This window comes from Chlamydotis macqueenii, chromosome 28 (assembly GCF_036417535.1).
Source record: "Chlamydotis macqueenii isolate bChlMac1 chromosome 28, bChlMac1.mat, whole genome shotgun sequence".
Classification (NCBI taxonomy): Eukaryota; Metazoa; Chordata; class Aves; order Otidiformes; family Otididae; genus Chlamydotis; species Chlamydotis macqueenii.
The window spans coordinates 455,444-479,470 of record NC_141583.1 but is presented as its reverse complement, the minus strand read 5'-3'; the positions used below and the strand labels follow the sequence as shown (position 1 = coordinate 479,470).

Genomic DNA, 24,027 nt, shown 5'->3' with positions numbered 1-24,027 from the left:
GTTCATTGCATGGCGGGTCCCCACGCAGCCCCCTCCGCCCATTGTACAGTGGGTCCCCCTAAATTCCCCTCCACCCCTGTCACGGCGCGTCCCCCCGCGGCCCTCTGCCCCCCGGCCCGCTGCCGCCGGGGGTGTGGGGTGTGTGCGTGCGTGTGCGGTGGCCAGGCGCCGCATCCGAGGGACCGCATCCCGGGCACCGCATCCCGGGGACTACATCCCCCAGCAGGCCGCGGGCCGGGGCAGCCTCCCGCTGCGCCCAGCCGCCTCCAAACAAAAGAGTTGGTTCCTTCCCCCCGCGGGGCTCCGCGCCCCGCGCCCCGCGCACCCCCCGCCGGCGGCCGGGAGCCGGGGGCGGAGGCGGCGGGGGGACCCCGGCGGGCTGGAAGTGCCTGGGCGAGGGAGCTCGGGTTACAGAGAGAAAGGGGCTTGGCCAGGCGGAGGGGAGGTGGGCGGAGGGTCCTTTTCTCTCTCTGTTTCTCTCCCTCTGCCTTTTTTTTTTTTTTCTTTTTTTTTTTTTTCCCTCCTCTCCCTTCTCCCTCCCGAGCTCTTTGTGTCCCCCCCCCCCACTCCCCTCCTCTCGCTCTCACACCCCCCCCCCCTCCCCAACCAACCACCACCACCCAACCCCCTCTCAAGTCTTTGTTAGCCATGCCTAGCCTGGTAGTACCAGGGATAATGGAAAGGAACGGGGGTTTCGGCGATTTAGGCTGTTTCGGTGGGAGCGGCAAAGACAGAGCGCTGCTGGAGGATGACCGGGCGCTGCAGCTCGCCCTGGACCAGCTCTGCTTGCTGGGGCTAGGCGAGCCTTCCTCCTCCTCCTCCTCCTCCGCCGTGGTGCTGGTGGAGGACAGCAACAACAACAACAATAACCCGCCGCCGCCGCCGCCGCAGCAGCCCCCGCCGCCGCCGCCGCCGCCGCCGCAGCAGCAGCCGCCGCCGCCGCCGCCGCCGCCGCCCCCGGCCCCGAAGGGTTCGTCGGGCGCGGGCGGCGGGGCGGCGGAGCCCAAGTTGTGCGCTCTGTACAAAGAGGCCGAGCTGCGGCTGAAGAGCAGCTCCAACACCACCGAGTGCGTGCCGGTGCCCAGCTCCGAACACGTGGCTGAGATCGTCGGTCGGCAAGGTGAGCGCCGGGGAACCGGGACCCCCCCCACCCCCCCACCCCGCCTTCCCCGTCCTGCCGCCGCTCCGCTCCCTTCCCTCGGGAAACTTCCCCCCGCCGCGGCCGGGGGCGCTGGGGGCCGCCCCGCCAACTTCCCCCCGCCGTTCGCCCCGCGCTCCCTTCCCATTGTTCGGGACCGGGGCCGGTCCAGCTGCAGCGGGGACAAAGCGGAGGGGACAAGCCCGCCTCACTCCCCCGACCCGGGACGGGTCGCTGCTCTTCTGGCAGGGGGGCTTTCTTTTGGAAACGCGGGGTGGGCTGGGGAGAAATCTATAGGAATGCTTGCGTGGGCTTGTCCGGTTGTCTGCACCGGAGCGCTGAGAGCCGCGCTCTCCGCCTTCCTCCTTTTTTTTTTTTTTTTTTTAAAAAATGAAAATAAAGCGAGAGAGGGGGATGGAAAGGAGCGGGGCTGGCTGCCCTCCCCGCACCACGGCCGGGCTCGGCGCGCTGGGGGAGAGAGGAAAAAAAAAAAAATAAAAGGAAAAGGAAAAAAAAAAATCCCCTTTGTTGGGTTCGGCGGAGCGAGGGGGTGTGGTTGTGGCGGGGCCGGCGGGCCTAGCGCGGGGCCGAACAACCGGTTTCCTGGGAGTTGAACTCCTTCTGCGAGCGTGGGAGTGGGGGGCTGAGGGCAGGGAGACCCCCCGGGGCGGGCGGGCGGCCGTCCCGCGTGGGCCCCACGCGCGGCCCCGCCGCCCCCCGCGCTCCGCGACAGCGGTGCTTTTGTTCTCCTCCCGGCTCTGTTCGGAGCGAGGTGGAATGGAGGAGGGCTCGGAAAGAAAAAAATTATATATATATATATATATATACACACACCACACCCACTCTTAAGTCACCCCTCGCCCACCCCCACAGCTCCCGAGTGTGCGTGGGGCGGGGGGGGCGCAGCTCGGGCGAGCCGCTCGTGGGCATTGCGGGAGCCGGCGCAGGGTTCAAACGCGGGGCTGGCAGAGAAGTTTTGTGTGGCTTACGGAGGGGAAAGAACATAAAATAATGCTGTGGCTAAGTGGGATTTTTTTTTCCCTTTCTCTAAGCGAGTAACTTGATGCTCTGAAAGTGTGACGGGCAGAGGCTGCGGCTCCCAAATCCAGATGCTTCCTCTTGGGGTGGGAATTAAAATGGCCCGAGCCGGGATTTTTGCAGTTTGACATGGGGTGGGGGGGTGGCTCCTTGGGACCAGTGCTCCCAGAAAAGGGATGGGCAAACCGCGGGGATACAAATGGCTGATGGCTGGGAACAATGGGGCCTGGGGTGGCCCAGCTCGCTCCCACCAGGGAGACTGGAAGCCGGTCCCCATACTGGGATGGACCGGGCAGGAGTGCAGAGGGGTGCTGGCCTCCCCCGAAACTCGGGGCGTGTGCGGCGGAGGGAACAGCTCTTGCTCTGCCTTCCGCCCCTGGATGGCGGCCCCTGCGGCGGGGAGTTGGGGAAATGGGGGCTGGAGAGGGGGGTGAAGGTTTGGCCAAGGAGGTCCTGCCTGGGCCTGATCCTCCCCGTCACGCTGTTACACCGCCACGAGCTGAGCGCCCGGCCAGAAACGGCGAGGCTTTGCACCAACGGCGCTGGCGGGTGCAAGGCCATGGAGAATCAGGCCCCCTTTGTTTAATAAAGTTAGAAAAGAGAGAAGGTTCTGCGGGCGGAATCGAAGGGGAGCGCTAGCCGGTGCGGGAGGTACCCGGGCTGTTTTCTGCCTGGGTCTCGCTGCTGCCCCAGACTCCGGAGAAGGGAGTGTGTTTTGGTGTGTTCGGTACGCAGCGGCATGGCCGGAGTGATGGAGAGGAACGTGGAGACCTGGATAGTATTGATTTTTTTTTTCCACCATTTTTAGCCTGTGTGAGGGCTTTCCCACATCTGGGGGAACTGGGAAACGTCAGTGGGCTGGAGCCCCGGCAAGGCGGACTCGGCAGTGCTCCATCAGTTTGTGGGGCAGATGGTGCGAGCTGGGCCCCTTTCTAGAGGCGGGCGGGCCGGACCTTGTGCTGGTGGAAACCCAAACTGCTTCGGCAGAGTCCCTGCGGCCACAGCTCCTTTCCTCCAGCGGAGACTGCGGCTTGCGCGTCTTCTTAAAGGCCTGCGGGATTGTCTCCTGGCTCTGGTTTTCGGGTGAAGGCCGGATTAGGAGGGTCTGCTCTCAGGTGCGGCTGGGTGCGGGGGTCCCCTGGGGGGCCGAATCCTGCACTCTCCTGGGTGCCTGACCGGGAATCCAGGGGGGAACCCAGAAATCACAGATTGTCACCCCCTTGGTGACGCTGCTCGTGGGGTGATGGTTTTGTAAGGAAAGGAGTGGTTTGTGGGTACTTTGGATAGGTGGTTAGCGTCTTGGGAAAGAGAGGGAGAAAAAAGTGGTAGTGGAATGAAAAATATTTCAGGGCTTTAATTGGTAGCAGGCTTGAGCTTTTTCATTAACTTGATATTTTCTGAGCTGCTGCACCACACTGTTCCTTCGTATTTTAAAATAACATCTACCATCTTTGAAAGTGTACCTTGCTGACACGTGTGTGTGAGAGGCCTGGATCTGGGCATGGGATTTTTTTTACGTGGATCTGGCAGTGGGATTTCCACCTGCCCTGTGCTTTGCCGGCAGAGTGTGAAGGCACTTGGGTATAAATAAGGCTCAAGCCCTGAATATTTTAGTGGGAATGTTTGTAAGTGTGATTTGCGAAGAGGTTTTAGTTGTAGCGGAAGGGGTGGCTCCGCTTCCAACAAGAGATGCTGCGGGAGCTGAACCTGGCGCTCGGCGACTCCCCGCTTTCCCCGGGAACTGTGAACGTGCCCTCGCGGAGCCAATCGCGTGCTGGAAACCTCGCTCGAGTTTGCGCCGGTGCCCGCTTGTGCGCTGAATTCGAGCGGCGCTTCTTCAGCGATGCGACTGCTAGCCGGGCGGGCTGGGGGACTCGGCGGGACGAGATCGTGGACTGCTGGAAGGGGGGCTTTGCGGGAATTGGCCGGATAGGCTCCTCCGTCGTGATGCCCCGGGCTCCGTGATGGAGGGTTGGGTGGCTGGTGGGATGTGCCAGGGACTGCTTTGCGAGTTGGAGTGAAGGGAACCGGAAAAGGAAGGACGAGTGGAGAAAGTAATAACTATCCCTTCAACATTGATGGCCTCTTCTGCTCTGCCCCCGGCCCTGGTTGGCAACAACTTCCCTTCCCTGGCTGGAAGTGGAGCCATGACCTCCGTGCATGCCCTCCTGTTGCTGCTGGGGTGAGGAGCCGGGATGTCTCTGCCCATGTCGCAGCTCTGGCAGGTCCTTCCCCAGTTCCCTTGGCGCGTGGCAAGAGCGTGAACTTCAGCCGTGCTGAGCTGGGGTGGCTGAACCTCCTGGCACGTGCCGTGGCATGCACGGTGCTCTGGTTCTGGAGCCGGTCTCGGCCTATTTGGTGGCTCTTGTGTTCAGCTGCCCACTCTTCTCGTGAGCATCTTCCCTGCAACAGCCTTGCCGGGACCGCGCGTGTTCTCAGAGCCATGCAGATAAATTTGCCAGGGTGTAAAGACAAAGCACTGAGGTGGTGATTTTTGAGGAGATGGTGGGGCACCAAGGGAGCTGCGAAGGAGAAGGTTCTTACAACCCAAGGGTGTGGGTTGAGATGGGAGAGATGCTGGGAAGAGTGGAGGATGTCCAAAGGTCGTTCAGGCTGTGAACTTAGAAAGGGGCAGGAATCCTCAGCCACCGAGATGTCCTGGTCCTTCCCCAGAAGTCACCTGAGGCAGGTGTAGATCGGGCTGATGAAGAGGCGTGTACGACTTTTCTGTCGGTATTAAATCTGCTTCTACTGACAAACTGGGCTGCTTGGTCAGGGGAGCCAGGGAAGAAGCTGCTGGACTCTAACTGGGCCATGTTTAAGGCTGGATCTCGTAGCTGGGGAGACACGGTCACGGTTCTTTGTGTGCCTGGTGCCTGCAGGTGTGGGGAGAAGGTAGTGGGTCGGTTTGGCTTCCAGCCGTGCGGAACACAACAGTGCAAGCCGCCCGCTCCCAGCAGGTACCTTCCCTCTGAGAGCGCTTCTGCTCTTACCGTCGATAGTAGCATCCATTGTCACCTGTACCCAGAGACGCCCTTTGATGAAGCATCTCCCAGCCGGCTCTAACTGGCCTGTTGTCAACAGGAATGAGATGATGTGAGAGAGGAGCTTCACGTAAATTGCTCTTTCTTGGCGAGGTGAAGTCAAATTTAACGAGAGGCCCCACTAACTCCGGGTGATTGGGCTCTTTGTGTCGCTCCAAACACACTCTTAATGCTTTCAGCATTTTAAAAACAGTCCAAGGAAACCTTTCTCATTGAGGAAGCCCGATGGTTGCAGCTCCCCTGCCCACCATGTGGAGGTGGATGGATGAACAGCATCCGAGAGGCAGCGAGGGGGCAGATCCCGTTGTCTGGTTGCTTTGCGTCAATCTGGGCGCTAAAGCCAGCCGGTCTGGTGGGGCCTGAAAACCAGGCTCCTTACGCCGCTCCGGCAGCCTGAGATGGGCCTTACAGGGGGAGGGAGATTGCGGTCAGTGTCAGAGCGGTGCGAAGTGTTAACGAGAATCCCGCTGAATTTACGCCAGGGAAAGTGCAGGAGGGGATCGACTTTGTGCGGTTTGAACGGGAGGTGGGAGGAGAAAATGGTCTGGGAGAGAGACAAAGGGAATTTTCTAGGGAGACACGCGCGCTCCGCGCGTCGGATCCGGCTGCTGGCTGCCGCGCTGACCGAGTGAACCGCGCCGCAGAGCGGCCGGCCGGAATCTAGGGCAGTGGGAAAGCGTGCTGGCGTTGGGTTCCTGCCTTTGTCTGGCAGCCCCCTCCTCCTGCGTCCCCCCACGCCGGCTCGCCTTGCCCCGTTTTCCTCCGCGCGCGCCGTCCGGCTCGCAGCCTGTGCGGGATGGCGCCGTGCGGGATGGCGCGGTGCGGGGGGCCGCGGTCACACCCACCCCGGTGTGATGCATTGCTGGCGGAGAGCGGCTGCTCGGGGCCGGGGGGCTTCCAGCCCACGTTCCCAACTTTCCTCCGCCGCACAACAAGGCGGCGATTGTCTGTGGCATCTGGGTTGTTGCTTTTGGGTCGCGTTGCTTTTTCTTTTTTGGTGGTTTTTTTTTTTTCCTTTTTTTTTTATAAACAACTTTCATTGCTACATGAAAAAGCTGAAAATCCCTGCACTGAAATGGGGCGGTTGCTTATTTCTGTGGCACGGTGGTGTGGTTTCGTTTTTTTTTTTTTTCCCTTCTTGTAAACACAACTTGCATCATCAGTGCAATAAAGCCTCAATGCGAAGGGATTTGGTTGTTTGTTTGTGGTCCTTTTGTGTGCATTTGTGTTTTTTGAGACCACTTTCATCAGATTTTGAATGCAGCAAAATCTCACCCCACAGATATTCAGAAGGGTTTATTTGTGATGTTCTTTGTGTGCTTGTCTTTTAACATGGCTTTCATCTTAAATGAGAAAAGAGTGCCCCACCTTACCAGAGATATTTGAGGGTTGTTTATTTTACAGTCCTCTTTAATTTTATAACTGTAATAGAAAAAAGGCCAAGTCCTAATTTGCCTTCAGGCCCTGTTATACCGCACCGGCAATGTCAAAACGTCCTGAGTGGGGTGTTTTCAGGTGTAATTTATACCAGTGCAGGGTAAAAGGTGTCTTAGTGTAAATGAGAAGAGGGCTGAAAATCTTTTGTCTGTAGAGATAATTTTGTATCTGATGACAACCAGAAATGTGAGGACCTGGTGTGATTTGTATGGTGTGTTTTTTTTTTAAAAAAAAAAAAACACAAAAAACCCAACCAAACAAAAAAACCCACCTCACCTCGGGGCTGGATCCTTAGCTGATGCTGTAAGCTGGGTACAGCACCTCTCATGCTTTCAGGGGAAGCCCCCACTTTTGGGTGTAAACTGGGACAGGCTGGAGGTGCGGCCAGATGCGGCCCTACTGCACCAGCAGCAGTGGGTACCTGCGCAGGGTCTGGCCTTCTCGCCAGGTGAGGAGAAGGTTGTCAGCGGGTTTAACTCCCAGTTTACACCGAACTAAAATATCCGATGGGACTACTCCACAGGCTTGGCTCTGTTTTCCACTGCACTGTCCTTCTGCTGGCGTTTACACCGTGCGTGGTGCGGCGGGCGCAGCCCGTGCACATCCATCCCGTACGCTGCTCCGGCCTTTTCCTGCTGCTGGAGCGGTGGGTGGGAGCCTGGGTGGAAACCACAGCCAGGCCCCACGGATGCACGCTGGTTTTACACCACTGTGAGCCAGAAAAGCTTTGGCATGGGTTCGTGTGAAGTAAACGTCAGGTGGGACACATCCTACGCCCTCCTTGGCCTCGTGAGCAGCTGCCTTAGCTGGACGGGCGCACCAAGCCCTTGAAGCCTTCTCCGTTAGTTTCGATGGATTTGTTCACCCCTGACACAGGGGTACGCAGCGAGGAGAATGCGGCTGTGCATCCCAGTCTCCCCCTGATTGCCCTCCTACACCCCTCCCCAGTTTGGCGATGTCTAGACTCGATGCATGCGTTTGTTTTTAGCCGGAGCGAGCCGCTCTGGGGATTAATTCCAGTTAGATAACTGGTCTGGGTGCCGGAGCCTCCACAGTCCTCCAGGGTTTGTTCTGTATGTTAACATTTGCGGCTTACTGGGGTAATTTGCAAACACGTTTACTTTGAGTCAATTGGCAATCAGTTAACTGGAGTTGAAAAGAAAGAAGGGGTGGAGGGAGGAAAGACTCATACAAGCCTGCTCTACAGAATGCTTTGAGATCTGTGTTATTGGCAAAAAAAAAAAACGGAATAATAGAAGCTAGGTAGTGGAAACACAACAAGAAAGGGCTTAATTCTCCCTCTGATATACAAATCTAACTGGCAGGAGTCTGCCAGGGATCAATTAGCTGATGTCTGCACGCTGCCTGAAAGAGTGGAACACTACAGCAAAGTTATTTATCATTATCGTTTCTACAGGTCCTTTTTTTCTCTTTCAGTTGTACATTTTTAACACCACCTACTAAGCAGTTCTCTCCCCTTTTAATAATCCACCCTGTAAAGCGGTTTGTTGCATATTGTTTTCGAATTTCAGTTGTGCACAAAGAAAGTCTTTCATTAAAAAAAAAAAAACAAACCAAAACCAACATACAGGGCAAATTTCATTTGAAAAAAGGACATAGGATCGTGCTGCTCATCCGGCCGGGATCTGAGGGCCGTATCCTGGTCTTGGTTCTCAGCTGGAAGTGGGTCCATGTCGAAGATGGCTCAGCCCCCATTTGGTTGTGCGGAGCAAGGTCAGGGTTGGGGCTGAGATGGGCCGGGAGCCTTGGCACTCGGTGGGGGAATCAGATTTAAGCCCAGCCTGATTTTAGCTGGTGTAAATGGGCGTAGTAGCTCTCTTGGAAGTTGGTGGAGTTGCCTGGGTTTATCTGGGAGGCTTGGCCCGTTGTCTGCACCAGTTCAGAGCTGCTGGATATCTGGGCCACTGGGCCTGCGGGGCTGCAGGTCCTGATGGAGCTGGTCTGATTTCCTGCGGGGTTGTTTCCTCCTGGTTTTAAGCACAGGATCCCCCATCTGTCCGTCTCCGCAAAGCTGGCTTTCCTGTCTGCAGGCCTGCACGGAGACCCTCCCTCCTCCTCCCCCTGCTTCCCACACCATCCACTGCACCACGCGTCCTTTTGTCCGCTCCGAGATCTCCCTCCCCCTCTCGCCAGGCTCGCTCCTTGCCCGTCTCCCTTTTGCCATTTTGGGGTGTCTCTCCTTTGCCTCCGCACTCCTAATTCTCCTCCCCCCTCGGAGGGGTCACAGCGTTCCTCTCCCTCGATTTCCATCCCCTTTCCTCCAGCCCTGACTCCCTCCCGCCCTCCCCAGCTCGTGTGACTCGCGTTTGCCCTCGTTCCTGCGTGTTCCTTGCCACCGTTTCCTTCCATCTGTCCCCGGCGTGGAGCCCCCGTCCTTTGTCACCGCTCTGCTTGCCTGGCCCTCTGTGTCGCCTCCTCGATTGTTTCCCGTCGCGCTGCGCTCAGATCCCTTTCTCCCTACATGCAGTCATTGTCCCAAAGCTTAGAAAAAACGCCGAACCCGAGCCCAGCCCCAACAAACACCTACCTGAGGTCCTTCTGTAAACGAGAGCAAGACTTGCGCTCCCAGGAGGCAGAACGTGGGTCAGCGAGGAATTTGGCAAATGCCGCTTCGCTCTGGGGTGACGCACGGGAAGCATTTTCAGCGCGGATGCTTGCCACTCACACCCCCATTCCATGCGACGCTCCGGTGACATCCCTGGGGAAATGGTGGCATCTCGGTTAATCTTCCTAAGATGGAATCTCCATCTTTGGAGCGAGCGGCGTAGGAGCGGAGCGGGGAAATGTCTGCCAGGGATGGGTCAGGGAGAGCCGGCCTTGCTCTGGGGCTGCGGGAGGGCGTAGGTGGCTCCTCACGGTTTTGTCCTGCTCTCCACGGGCTCTTTGGGATGAACGTTGATTCTATGGTTCTGTCCGCGTGGTTTTGTTCTACAGTTGTGCCGCGCCTAGCACCGCGAAGTCCTGTTCTGTGAGTTTCCTGAGTGCTAATAACACACCACCATCGGTGAGCATCAGTCCACAACAGCTGTTTAGAAACTTCACTGAACAAAGCGTTGCCAATACACTTCAGGATGCAAGCTCCGCGCGGAGCAGCACGTGAGCTACGCTGGGCTTGGCAGGAGGTGGATTTGGTTTGGATTTGGGGGACTTACCCACCTCCTTCTCTGGGTTGCATCTAGCATTTCCATTCCCCAGGAACGTGAAATTAGTGGCTTAGAGATGGGTTTAACGCGGCGGCGTCGCGATGCTCAGTGTTAGGGGAGGTTTTGCAGTAACAGAGCAAGAGGCGGCTGTTCTTCCCCTGCCACGAACGGGGGACTGAGGCTCCGCGAGCTGAAATAGCTCTGAGGAGCTAAAGTCGCACTGGGACTCGACAGTGAGGTCAGGATTTCCCGGCACGTGTCCTACACCAACGCCAAGACCCTCTGATGGGCGATGGGGTTTCGAAGCTGTGCCGGGGGGTTCCGTCTTCGCGTGGTCTCCTGCAGCGTGACGAGGCTGCAGCCCGGTGCCCGTGCGACACTGCGAGACGCGAGTGTGACCTGGCAGGCTGAGCACGCTTCGCGCAGCTGTGACTGTTGGTTGTGCCGCGCGCGGCGCCTGCCACCGCTGCGAGCGCGGGGAGTTGTTCTTGTCAGCTGTACTGGCAAGAGGCTGTGTTTTTGTCACCCAAGGTGCGGGGTTCGATTCTTGCTCATGATACGTGGTGGTGGGCTCGTTACGTTCCTGTGAATACCCCAATGTCACAAGTCTGTGTCTCGTGAGACGAGCTGCAGATAAGTGGCAGCACTAAGTGAGTGGCAGCCCTGAAGACCCAGCTGCGAGAGATGTTTTTATTTGTTAGGATCTCTATAAATAGTAACGTTCTGGCCCACAAACTGAGGAATCTTGATTTCTTGATTGCAGAAGCACCGATTGCAGGTCATCTTGTGTTAGAGTATGATGTCGGTGTAGTATGTTGAGGAAAACTTGGTGGTGTCAGATGGTCCCAGGACGAGAGCTGGGCTTCCTTTGAGGAGAGAAGATGGGCTGGGCAGGAGGTGGAGGATCCCGCAGAGGTTTCAGTGCCGTATCCTGATCCTCTTGTTCCGTGAGCCCTGGCTCAGACACCTGAATCCTTGGGAAACCAGGGCAAAACACTCGCCGTTCTCCATCCGCGGTGCTCTGGAAAATCCCATTTTAACATTTTTCTTAGAGACCCGAGCTCAGAGCAAACCTCCCCACAGAGGAAGCCCCGGTGTGTGTGGGAACGTGGTGCCAGGCTTTGAAAATGCCTTCAGGCACGGAGTAAGGCTTTTGGAGAGAGGGGTCAGGGGGACAGCAGCAGGGAGGGTTTCCAGAGGTAGTTTAGAAAACTTATGCAACATCTGTAAAAATATTTAGTTGCTTGATGGCATCCTAGTGTCATCTAGGAACCTGGAGTCACACAGCTGGCTCTAAACCCCTCGAAAAAACCGATTTGGAAGGCAAAACGCACTGAGAAGTCTCTTGCCTTTTTTGGAAAAGCGGGAAGATGTTTTCTGGGCTGTAAGGAGCAGGGGGAATAGGCTTGGTGGGCTCCAGGGGGATGGATATGGATATACAAAAGCACTGGCATGGCGAGGGACCGGATGTTTGGGGTCGCACCGTATCTGAGGTGGGGAGCCCGAAGTGCTGCATCTCTGCTATCCCTGCTCCAAACTCGGCCCCTGAAAGTGACCCAGGTCACACCAGATTCACCCCAAAGCTCCATGGTAGGACAGAAGTCCCCACGGAGGGCTCTGCTCTCTTTAGTTGTGTGTCTCCCCTCATGCTCCCCGTGGGTTGGTGTGGGGTGGCGAAGGGGCTCTGCATCGGCCGTGCCTGGCCGTGGACTCAGCACCCCTCTGCCTTCTCCTGCCACCTCCAGCCTCTTCTGCGGCCCCATCAGCCGAATCCGTCCTGTCCCCAGCGCCACTCTGACGAGGCGGGAGCAAGGGCGGCCATCTTCTCTAAGAGCAACATGGTGGGGCCTGGGCCTGAGCGGGGACAGCTTCCTCCCAGGGAGCGCTGGCCCATGGGTGGGCTTGGGTCCCCCCTCCCCGGCTCCCCGTGCTGGTGGGTCTGTGACAGGGATGTCTCTGAGGGGCAAAGGCCTAGTTTGCGAGGGGAGGTGGCGGAGGGGGTTATGTGGTGGGGGGCAGCACACAAAATGGCGACGCCCACCCAAGGATGAGAGAGTGGGGAGTGCTGGGGATGGTGAGGGGGAAACTTTCCTCTGGCATTTCTGCTGTCAGGGCTGAGGCGAAAGGGCCTTTCCCTCATTTTAGGTCCCCTGGTAGTGGCTGCTGTGTGGTGCAGGGCCTGCTGCAAACATGGCTGCTTGGCCTGGTTTCCCGAGGCGAGAGGAGCATGGCGGGACAGCCTCTCTAACCTCCCTGCCTTGTTTTCTCTCTTTTTTCCAAGGCTGTAAGATCAAAGCCCTGCGGGCAAAGACCAACACCTACATCAAGACACCAGTGCGGGGCGAGGAGCCGGTCTTCATGGTGACGGGACGACGGGAGGACGTGGCCATGGCCCGGCGGGAGATCATCTCTGCTGCCGAGCACTTCTCCATGATCAGGGCCTCCCGCAACAAGGCTGGCACCACTTTCGGCAGCGCTCCCACCTTGCCGGGGCAAGTCACCATCCGGGTGCGTGTGCCCTACCGCGTGGTGGGCTTGGTGGTGGGCCCCAAAGGAGCCACCATCAAGCGGATCCAGCAGCAGACCAACACCTACATCATCACGCCAAGCCGGGACCGGGACCCTGTCTTCGAAATCACTGGCGCGCCGGGCAATGTTGAGCGCGCCCGGGAGGAGATCGAGACGCACATCGCGGTGAGGACGGGCAAGATCCTGGAGTACAACAACGAGAATGACTTCCTCTCCAGCAGCCCCGACTCCGGCATGGAGAACCGCTACTCGGAGGCCTGGCGGGTCCACACGCCGGCGCCGGGCTGCAAGCCGCTCTCCACCTTCCGGCAGAACAGCCTGGGGTGCATTGGCGACTGCTCCGTCGACCCTGTCTACGAGACGCCCCGGCTGAACGACCAAAACGATTTCAATTATGGTTACCTCTTCCCCAACTATGGCGTGAACAAGCAAGATCTGTATTACGGGGTGCCGGAGTCGGGTGCCCCGATGTGGGCTGGGCAGGAGAACACCAACCCCGTCTCGGTGCTCTTCTCGAAGCAGCAGCGGTCCAGCAGCACCGGCGCAATCCACCCGAATTCACATCGCTCCCCGTCCTCCTCCATCCAAGAGCCCAATCTCTCCGGTCTCCCCAGGCGGTCGCAGGGGGAGCCGCTCCAAGGGTTTTCCAAGTTGGGGACGACGACCGCTGCCCGGACGTCTGTCTCCAGCAGCCGCGAGTGCATGGTGTGTTTCGAAAGCGAAGTTACGGCGGCTCTGGTGCCGTGCGGCCACAACCTCTTCTGCATGGAGTGCGCCGTGAGGATCTGTGAGCGGACTGATCCGGAGTGCCCGGTTTGCCACGCTGCAGCCACTCAGGCCATTAGAATATTTTCCTAAAGAGACAGAGCAGGGCGTTGGGGTGGGGGGTGGGGGTAGGAAGGGAGCGTGGGGGGGCCCAGGAAAGAAAAGTGATTATGATAATAATAATAATAGTAATGATAATGATGATAATAATAATAATAATGACATCTGAAGAACAAACAAATGAATGAAAGAATAAATTAATTTAAAGAAGAAGAAGAAGAAAAAAAAGAAATTATTTTACAAGCAATGTATGTTATTTTTTAAAAAAAAAGTGAATAATAAAATTAAAATGAATAGCAAAGCCAGAAATTTTGAAGGGTGAACGATGCTCCAGCCTGCAATGTCTTTTTTAAAACAAGTACTCTGAACACACACTCGGATCTCGCAAGCGAAGCGGTTTAGTTCAGTTTTTTTTGGTGGTGAGATTGGGACTTCTCTGCGTTGACCAAGCCAGGCCATCTCGATCGGCCGGGGAAGGGAGCAGGGACGCGGGGAGGGCCCTGCCAGCCTTTCTTCTCCAGCCGCGTTCAGTCTTCACCTTGGTCTGAAGCCCCTACTCTCCTCCCCCCCAGGGATGTCAGCCCAACTGGGAGCTCGGAAAGAAACAAATGGAAAGAAAGGAAAACGGATGACGGGGATTTAGAAAAGCAAGAAAGAAACCATCAACCTCTGGGAACCTGTTAGAACGAGGGCACAACTGTATTACCTCAAAGATTTAAACAAAAAAAAAAACCACACACAGCAGCTAAAGAACTTTTATTGTTTTCCTTTTTTTTTCTAAAAAAAAACCAAACAAAAAACCACAAAAAAAAAGAAAGTCGAAAAAAAGAAGATGAAGAAATAAAAATGGCGCCGGTGAAACTGAAGAAGGTTTGGAAGAACCTATTGGAGTCACGCTGGGCGATTAGCGTTTATTTTGTTATTCTGAGCCACCTGGAATCTGGAACTTCGTTCTTTTTTCCTTATCCGAGCAGGGATTTGTTCATCAGACGAATCAGGAGTCACTAACAGGGTATTTCAACGCGGTCCTGAGTTCCCGTCCATGGGGAGTGTGTCGACTGCCGCGTTTCCGCAGTTCACCCTTCATCCTTTTCCCAAGTGATGCCAGCTGCAGCTACGCACGGCACGCACGCGCACGCGCTCACACACGCACACACAACACATCGTGCTTTTCTTTTCTTAAAAAAATATAGATATCGCACCAAAACCTAAGAGAGACGATCATGCAATACAGGCAATGAGCCCATACAAAACCAACATGCATCCCAACAGAAAGCAAAAAAAACCCCCGAGTTTATAGATATAATTTTGTTGTCGTCGTTTTTAAACTGGACCAAAACTTTTGTTACCCAAAACCGAGTGGGGAAAAAAAAGCAGAAAAAGTATTTCTTTATGGACCAAAACCTCTTCAGCTGTCCTTTACCTGGATCTTCCTGAGGTTGGCCACTTTTATATATTATATTTTTTTCAGAACGAAACAAAACAAACAAAAAAATGCCTTGTTGAACATCCTTTAATCATTTCAAGACTCCTGGTTTTGCTAGATCAGATACTTGTTAACCCGTTGGGAAGTGGGAGAGGATGGGCTTCGAATCTGGCCTCTGTGCCGACGCACGCGAGATGCAAGCCAGCGTCTTAACGTCGTCGGGTTTGTTCAGCCGGTCTCTGGATGCCAAAATGCTGTGATGGTAAAGATGTGTGTTGGATTAACCTGTCAAGTACCAGTACACCTGTCTATAAATATATGTATATATATATAGGCACTTAACTCGTCGAGCACCTATATATATATATGTGTATATAAAATTATATATATATAATTTTTCTGCCACCACCACCGCTTCCCCGTTTCCCGCCCCTTGACTTCTGCTCACAGATCCCGGACCCTGATTTAGAACTGAACCAGCAAGTTTCACAACTTGGCAGAGACAGTTCTACAACAGCAACAAAAAAAAAAAAAAAAGAAAAATAAAGATCGCCTGAGATGATTTTTTTTCCCCTTCAGTTACAGGAGACTTTCTTTTCATCGTAGTGATGTTCCTGGGAACATCCCCTCTTCTGCTCGGTTTGCTGCCGCTCGCTCCCGGTGCTGCCTCCGCCGCGGTGCGCTCTGCTCGAGCCGTCCCCGGTCGCCGGAGGAGAGGCTGAGCTCGCCACTGTCGGGGCAGGCTGCTCCGGCGCTCTGCGGCGATAAAGATCCCCTTTCCGCCTCCAGATGTGGGGTGGAGGGGTGTGACGTGATGTGCCTCCACCGTTTTGCATCAACGGTAAAATGTTACGTAGGGGGAAGAGGTGGAGGGAGGGGTGGGTAACGTTCCTAGGCGCTGTAGTGGATGCTGATGTTTTGGAATAAGTTTTTTTTAAAAAAAACTGTGCTAAAGGGACACTGCCAGGTCGAATTTGTACTCACCTCCTCCCCAAAGCTTTAAGAAATCTCCGGCCACTTGGTTCCCCCGGCCCTGTGGTGCGCACAGCCGTTTGGGCCGGGAGCAGGTCGGGATGTGAGCGCTTTCCGGGGGAAGGACACCGCGTTTTGGACCCGCCGGTGTGGGTGCTGTGGGGCGACAGAGGGCCTGGGGGTGCCGGCCAGCCCTGCTCCGGCCGAATTCCCAAAGCCCCCGTTGCCCGGTGCCGTCCCAGGGCACACGGAAGCCGTCACCCCATGGGAGCGTGGCGTCGGCAAAGGCTTCAGAGCCGCGGCCGGCTCTGGCCACCTCCTTTCTAAAACTGGCCCAGCTCTCGTTTGGAATCTGGCTTCGGTTCGGTCCCAGGAAGAGACGGGGAAGGGAGAGGGGGAACAATTCCGTTCTCCGGGCAGTGGCCTCTCCCCTCCCCGCCCACCACCTCCGTCGCGTCCCATCCCGGGTCCCCCCAGCCCCAGGGATGTATTTTATCCGTTCATTGTGCGAAATCTCTCCCGCTGATGTCGAGAGAGCGGCTGGGGCAAGAGCTGGGTTGCGGGGGGCAGGCAGGGAGGGCTGGGGGGAACCCAGCCGCCCTTCGAAGGGGCGTTCGGCAACGTTCGTGTTGGTGATGGAGGGATTTTAGCTGGAAATGGCAGCGGCGAACGCGTCCCTGGCCGAGCCCCCGCGGGGCCGATGTGTTAGTTGAGTGACTAGTCGTTCTTGGCTGAGTGGAGTCTGTTCGTGGTAATGTGAGCAAGTTTTTGGTCGATGTCTTTATTTGATGCCAGGTTGTGAAGAGGTGGGTGGGAGCGGGGAGGGGGGGAAGGAGACACCCGTGTCGGGGACCTGGGGTGGGGGGGGACCTGTTCTGGCACTGACCCTAGGGAGGGGGGGGGGGGGTAAGGGGGGCTCCTGTCTGCTCCTTTTACCTCCTCCCTCACCTTAACAAGAGAAAACGATGTAAAAGCCTCCTGCATGCTGAAAAAAAATGTTAGAGAAAAAAAAAACCTTTCTTTTAAAAAAAAAAAAAAGGAAAAAAAAAAAGAAAAGGAATAATGACCCAAACAAATGTCCACGCTTGCTGATTGGAACCGGAGCGGGGGGCTGTCCGTCTGCCCCTCGCTGCAGAGGAGGTTCCTGCTCAAGTCTCCAAGTTGGCCTTTAAGAAAATCTTCAGTTCCAATAACCTTTATATATATATATATATATACACACATATATATATACATATACATATATATTAAAAGAAAGCTTGATGTAGCAGTTCTAGTTTAAAATGAATAGAAGTATTTCGGCCCCTGTTTTATTTTGATTTCTCCTTTTCCCCTGCTTTCCCCCTGTCATCCCGTCCCCCCCCCAAACCAACTCCATATTTTGATGTAGCAACTTTGGAAGAAGTTAAAACAGGCGCTGTAAACGCCCCGGGAGCTACCTCGGGCCCGAGAGGGGCTGCGCGGGGGCTCGGGCAGCGCGGGGGGGCTGCGGCCCCCGCCGCTCCCCGGCCCCTCCGCCCACGGGGAGCCCGGTTGCGGGGCTTAAACAACAAATTTACGTAATTTTTTTTTTCTCTCTCTTTTTAAATATATGTATATATATAAAAATCTTAAAAAAAAAAATAAAAACAAAAAACAAGAAAAATGCCCATGACCTTAACTATTTGCTCTGACTTGTATCTTCCTTGGTAGGTGACTAAAAAATGGCGTGTTGGTCTAATTCACCAGCAATAACGCTCGCTAAAGACAGAGCCCTCCTCCCTGCGCCCTGCCCTTCTCCGCAGCGCGGCGTTCCCTGCGCACGGCTGTGCTCTCCCCTTCCAGCCTTGGGTGACCGCGGCAGGAGCCGCAGCGAAGCCGGCCGGGAGAACCCTCGCTCCCAGGTCTGGGGTGAGCCGTTCGGGCGCTGAATTGATCTGGGGATCCCTGCTTGCGTCCGGGGCTGGGAGAGATGCGGTGCTGGGACCCGGCATGCCAAACCGGCTTTCCGCACACCTCTCCCTCCCTCTGGTTTAGGAGCAGCAAAACCCTTGAAGGAGCCTGGTCCTCAAGACCCCCGTCCTGCAGATGAGTTCACGGCTAGTGAGCGGCCCACCAAAATCGGGCTGGCTCCTGGCAGCGGGAAAGCAAAGCTCCCTGCGTCCCTGCTTGCAGGGTGAGACCTCGCGGTGGCCCGATGCCGGTGGACGCTGCTGGTTTCCCCTCCATGCTCGTTGTTCCCGACTGTTTCCATCATGTGAGCGGGGATGATGGAGCCGGGGTGGGGACCCGGCTGAGGACCGTGACTTGCCGTGCCCGGATGAATGCCGGTGACAGTCGGCCCTGGGCGCTCGTCCTGCTGCAGGGGCGTTTTTGCGAGGCAGGTGCCACGGCCTCCGAGGGCGCGAGCAGTGGGACGGAAGGCAGGTCCCCAAAAACGGGGGGAGCTCGGAGCATGGCTGTGTCAGAAGGTGCTGAGCTGTTAGCGGGAGGCTTCGAGGTCCAGGCAGGATCAGACCCATGGGCACGGAGCGGACCTCCAGGCAGGGCTGAGTTGGTGCCGGAAGCCCCAACAGATTTACGCGTGCGCTTTGCCAAACTGCCGCCAACTTCGGCGCTTGCTGAGACCACGGAGCGGGGGCTCCGGTGCTTTGCTGAATTTGGGACTCGTCCTGCAGCCTTTTCCGTGGGGACGTGACCTCCCGGGCAGAGCCGAGGCGGCGGCGGAGCTCTGGCGGGGTGCTTGGCGGGGGCGTTTCGGGGCGCTGCCTGCACTGCTCTGCCGCGGCCCCCAAAACGCGGTGGGGACAGGGACTCCCGGAGAAGGGCCGGTGCCGGGGAGAGTGTGACGAAACGAAACAAAGGGAAACGGAGGGATAAAGTAATATCGTGCTGTGATGTCATCCTCATCGACGTGAATTATATAGAGAATAGTATGTATTATAATACGTAACAAAAGAAAAAATAACCAAAATTGGATTTATATTTAATGAGGAGATACTATAAAAATATCTTGTCCTAGCTCCCATTTGCAAAGGTATTTTTCAGCTGGAGGGATATCTATTATTTTTTTCTCTTTTCTTTCTTTCTTAAAAAAAAAATAATCTCCATACGTACAAAGGCTCAGACTGTTAATATTGTGAACCTCTTAAATCAAAACGCTCCAACCTGTTTATTTGGTATTTGAAGGGTTTATTTTGATGCATTTACCGGTGTTTTTTAAAGAGAGAGAGAGGAGGGAAAAAAAGACTAAGATTTTAAAATTAGAACATTTCTTTATAATTTAATATTCTATTTTAATAAATGCATTTATTACATGTAAATGTAGCAAGGAACTGGGCTAATAAAAATACTTTTTATTAGGTAATTTATTATAAGAAAAAAGGATATTTTATTTTATGATAAAGTGATCCTTAAAAGTTTAGAAGGTTTAGAATATATGTAGGTTAAAAAATACATTTGTATCCAGAGTATTGCTTAAAAAGTGTTTTTAATATATGTTTCCTTTTTTGTGCGTGCGTGTGTGTATGTAAAAGGTGATAGTTATGGTGCAGATAGCCCTTTCCAGAAATGAGGAATTAACACAGTTGGATGTATTTAAAAAAAAAAAAAAAAGGAAAAAAAAAAAGAAAAAAGGTCGTTAAAAACCAGAGAAGTAGAAGAGAAAAACCACTATGAGTCCAAGCTGGCGCGGTCGTTCCGAAGCCCCCGCCCTGCCGTCGCTCTGCCCCGCGGGCCCCTCGGCGGGGGCGTTGGAGTGGGTTTGGGGAATCGGGCCCCTGCGGCACCCCCGGCTCCCCGTCCCGCGCGGGGCAGGCGCTGGGCGGGGGGCTTCGTTCTCGCCGTGGCGGCTTTGGGGAGCGCAGGGGCTCGGGAGGAGCTGGACGCTCTGGGAAGCCAAGCTCCTGCCTCACCTCCTCAGCTTCCTTCCGCCCGCTGTCCCGCCGCCGCCACCAGCCTTCTCCTGCCCCGGGAGCCGGCGGGGAGTTGTGCTGTTGGCTGGGTTCGCAGCAGGATTTCGGAGAGCCATGTGTAAAACTGCTCCGTGCCGGGAGCGAGAGGATTTCTGCGCCTTCCCGCAGCCGTGACGCGGGACCCGCCGCTGCTGCCGGGCTCCAGGCGCGCTGGCAGGGCTGCTCTGCGAGCAGGGCCGTGGTTGCCGTCCGTGTCCTCCCATTCAGTTTTGGCTCCGTTTCTCCCCGCAGCTGAGCGGGTGGTGAGGACCGGAGCAGTTTGTCCCAGCGTTTAGGCCAGGCCTGATCTTGCCAACACCCGCCGTCGTCCTTTTGGGTTTGCGCGGGACCGCTGTCCTGCTGCGGCCACGTCGGGCCGTGCCAGGGCGCGGGACGGCTTCTGCAGAGCGCCCTGGCCGGCTTCGGCCCATCCTGGGAAGGGAAGCGTTCCCCTTTCTGCTCCCCAAGCCAGCGTGGGTGCGAATCGTCCCAGACAAACGTAAGGGCCAGCCTGGAGCGCGCGGAGCGTCCCCCTCCTTCTGGCCGGCGAGGCTCCGAGCTTGCAGAGCGTGTGCTTTAATCCAGGAAAGCACTTCAGCACGCGCTTGGCGTCGGCCGCGTCCCCGCGCGTTCCGCGGGGTCGTCGCCCCGGGAGCTGCTGGGCAGGCGCGCTGCGCGACCTCGAGCGCCCCGTGGGCTGGGGGTACCTGCAGCGCGGAGTCGGGCCCTCTCCCGCTCCCCTGCCCAAACCCGCGGGGACGCGGGGGATACTTCTGCTCCGTTGCCTTTCAAAGAAGCATTTTAAACTAAGAAATTTTTGTTTGTTTGTTTTTAACCAAAAAGGAGAAGAAGAAAAAAAAAAGTTTGCGTTGATGGGTATTAAAAAAAAGTTAATAATAATAATAAACATTCAAATTTATTTCATATAATCCTAGAGTAAAGATTAAAATAAAATTAACTAGTTCAAATAGTAGATGCTATCCATATTGTTTAATCTATAGTAGAGCCAAGTGATCCCAGACAGAGCAGAATGTAAAATAAACTCGTGACCAGGATCAGCTATCATTTTTAACTTCCCCAGAAATTCCATCTTTTTTTGGTACTATTTTTCTGAAGCAAACAAGTAAACGAACGAAAGCCTAACGAAATAACAGACCACTGACCGGTACCTTCTGTCAATCAAAGTCCTGAGGTTATTTTTATAGAGGGGGAAAAAAAAAGGGATCTAATAATATGTATTTTTTTAAAAAGATGCGTTTGGGTTTTTGTGTTGCTTTTCTAATAAAAATATAAAGATCTGGCTAGTCACTGAGCAAAATAAGGAAGTTTTAGGCCATTATTTTTGCCTTATTCTGACCTCCAGCCTCAGGCTTGGAGCACGAAATTGCAGAAAAAGAAACGTTAAAAGTTGCCGTTCCTCTTCTTGCGCTCTCCTTGCTTTCTGAACCTCTCCGAGCGCCGCGGGTGATGGAAGGTCCCGGTGATGGATGGGGCGGGACCGTTCCAGGGTGGGAAAGCCAAGGAAAGGCAAATTGGACAAACTCCCCTCTGTAGCGGGACGGACAGAGCTGGCAGGCAGCGAGGTGCTGGTGCGAGGGCGCGGGGCTCCGCCGGCGCGGCCGTGAATTAGGCTTTCTGCCCTCGGAGCCGGGCAGCAGACACAGGACGTTAGGGTTGGTTTGTTCCCTTTTTTAATTTTTTGTTGTTGTTATATCTCAGCCCGGTGAGGAAGCATCGCACAGAGACGACGTGCGCCGCGGCGTGAGCTCGCTCGTTTAGCGGCTGGCGTCTTTCAGGGTGCTGGGTTTGCCTGGCTGGGTGGCTTCTCTGCGCCGGATGCTCCCGTGAGGGAGACGCCGCTCACATCATCGGGTTCGAGCGCTGGCGCTGCGGGAAAACGTTCACAAAACGTTACGCCGGCCTCGGTGGGCCTTCCTGCGGCTGTGCCGGGCCGTGGCATCCCCGAACCCGCAGCTTTGCTTCCCGCCGGCCGGCCCCGCGCCGTCCCGCTCTCGGGCGGGTGACATTCGTGGCGAGCGCTTGGGAGGAGGCGGGAGGCCGCGCGTCGGGCTCTGCGGCCGGGCGCCCAACGTCCTCGCAGTGCCGGGAGCGGGAGTGAACGGCTCCCCGAGCTGATGGACCGGCGTTGGGGTGCGAAGGCCGGACGGCGGGTCCGTTCACACGGCGGGGAGCTTTCGAGGCAGGGGAGCGCCCCGCGCGCCCAGCCGTCCGGTTAAACCCTGGTCCGTCCTTTTCAGAGCCAGGCCAGCACTTTGGTGACTGCTTTTTGCTGCACCAAAAATCACCGTTTACACGCTGTAACTCAAAAATAAATGACCTAGCGTCAACTCCGTTATTATTAGAGAAGCAGAGCGTTGCGAAGAAAACACTCTGGGTTTAGCTTCTGCTCCTCTCCTCCGCGTCGTGGCTCAGCCGTAGCGAACCCAGGGACGTCCCGCAGTTCAGGAGCACCCACAAGGATCCCAAAGCCTTCGAGAAACGCAGCGGCTGCCCCTCGCGTCTGGGGCGGGGCGGGACGGGACGAGGCAGCCGCTCACCAGCATTCCTTCAGCGAAGCCATGCAATAGGTCAGGACAGGAAGCGAAGACAGTTCTCATTCGGTTTCTGCGGATAGCACTGTGAATCAGAGGTCACTCCACGGGACCCTTCCCGGCGCGCCGGGGGGGTTTCGGAAAGCAGGGCACGCCGCCTCCCGCGCTTTCGGAGGGGTGTGTGCTTGGTGGAATCAAGCGCCTGCTCCTTCCTTGCGGGGGCGGCGAGGCGGCCTGTTTGCTCTTTCATTTTTGTTTTACCTCATTTTTTTTGGTTTTGATACTTGAAGAAGAGTCGGTGATTGACGTTGTTCGGCCGTGCCCGGGACTGGAGAGTGGATGCACTTTATAGTCACTTGTGTTCTGGTAGTGGGGCCTGTCCCGCCTCCGCCCAGCCCGCGGCAAGCTGTCCTCAGCGGCAGCGCCGGCAGGAGCGGAGCCAGGATGGGCTGGTTCTTCCAAAAACCTTTCTAGGATGGTAGGGAGCAATCTCTGTATGGTACTGTGGGGGTTCACATGCTGTAGAAACGCCAAGTCACGTTCTGCTGTCAGCTGGCCCGGGGGAATTCGGCCGTAGTTGTGCTGGGCTGACTTCGGTTTTCCCGTGCCGTGATGGCTGGAGGCGGTGGAGGGGGAGCTCCCGCCTTTGCTCCCGGGTAACCCGTTTCGATGCAGGGAATCTTTGCCGGAATCTGAAGCGGCTTCAGCCCTGGCAGGCTGCGGCGTTGCTGCTGGACCCGCTCCAGCGTCGCGTCAGGGCTGCGAACGGAGCAGATTGAAAGTCACCCCGGTGAAGCGACTCTGATGTGGAACCCAGAGCTGTTCCGCTGGTGCCTGTGCGGGGCGGAAGCGGTGAAGTCACCCTCAGGCGGTGGCACCGGTTTGCCAGGCAGCTGACGGCAGAACGTGTTTTCTCGTCTTGCGATGATGCTTTTGGAACAACGTGCAGAGAAACGGAGCGGTGAGATGGAGCCGCGCTCCGTGGCCGTGGGATCTCCTCTCGGCTCCCAGGAGCTGGGACAGAGACGTGGTCGCAGGCTGCTTTGCTCCTCTGTGAAACAATCAGCACTTTTTTTTTTTCCTTTTTCCATATGAATTCTGTTTGAGATAATCGTAAAAAAAAAAAGGAAAAAAAAAAAAAACAACCAGGGGCCAGATCCTATTTGGCGGTTGAGGATTTGCCCCCGGGTTAAAAGCCGTGTTGAGCAAACGTGAAAGGCAGCGGGCAGAGCGCTGAGTCCCGAGCCAGCGGGTCCGTTTGAGCCACGCCGCTGCGGAGCCCGCGCAGGCTGCCGTGCCGCAGAGCCGACCCATCCATCCCTGGGGATGCCCAGAGCAGCCCCCAGGCACCCGCCCGTGGGGTCGGGAGCTTTGGGGCCGCGGAGGATTTCCTCCGGCTCTGCCCCGGCATCGGAGAGATCCAGGCTCCAGCTTGCTGCCCTCGGGACTCCGGTGGGGTTTCGCACACAAGACGTGAGCTAAAATGAAACGAAACCCACCGGGGACCGTCCGCAGCAGACTCTCGGCCATCCGCAGGCGGTTGCCGGCGGCTCCCAGGGCAGCGCAGCCCTCCGCCAGCCCTTCACGGCTTTTGCTCGACCAGCGCCACGGGAGCCGTCTCCCGTCCTCGCCCGAAGCCGCTGTACCAGTTTGCGTGTATCCGCTTTCCCACGGGTCTGGGCGCCGTCGCGGGGTCCTGCCCCACGGTACTGCCCCCCTCGCGCGGCGCCAGCCCGCCACGGAGCTGCGCGGCGTCCGCCCGGCCGCCCTGGCTGCGGTCCATTCCCTCTTATGTTGTGTTTGCCTTTTTTTTTTTTTTTTTCCCCTCTCTCTTTTTCTTTTAACGTCATAGGAAACCTGTAGTCGGGATTGTTACTATTGGAAACCGATCACGTGTTCCACCCAGGTATTTTCATCTCTCCGGCGTTACGCAAAAATAAAGGCCTGAGAGAGAGATATAACCGAACCTA

General features: G+C 56.1%; 1 protein-coding gene across 1 annotated transcript; it reads left to right on the top strand.

Annotated features, from left to right (window-relative positions):
- The first annotated feature begins 648 nt into the window (after positions 1 to 648).
- On the top strand, positions 649 to 13,208 carry MEX3A (mex-3 RNA binding family member A). Its single transcript, XM_086768394.1, has 2 exons — positions 649 to 1,120; positions 12,103 to 13,208. Exons 1-2 carry the CDS (start codon positions 649 to 651, stop codon positions 13,206 to 13,208), a joined length of 1,578 nt encoding a protein of 525 aa, XP_086624520.1.
- The last annotated feature ends 10,819 nt before the right edge of the window (positions 13,209 to 24,027 follow it).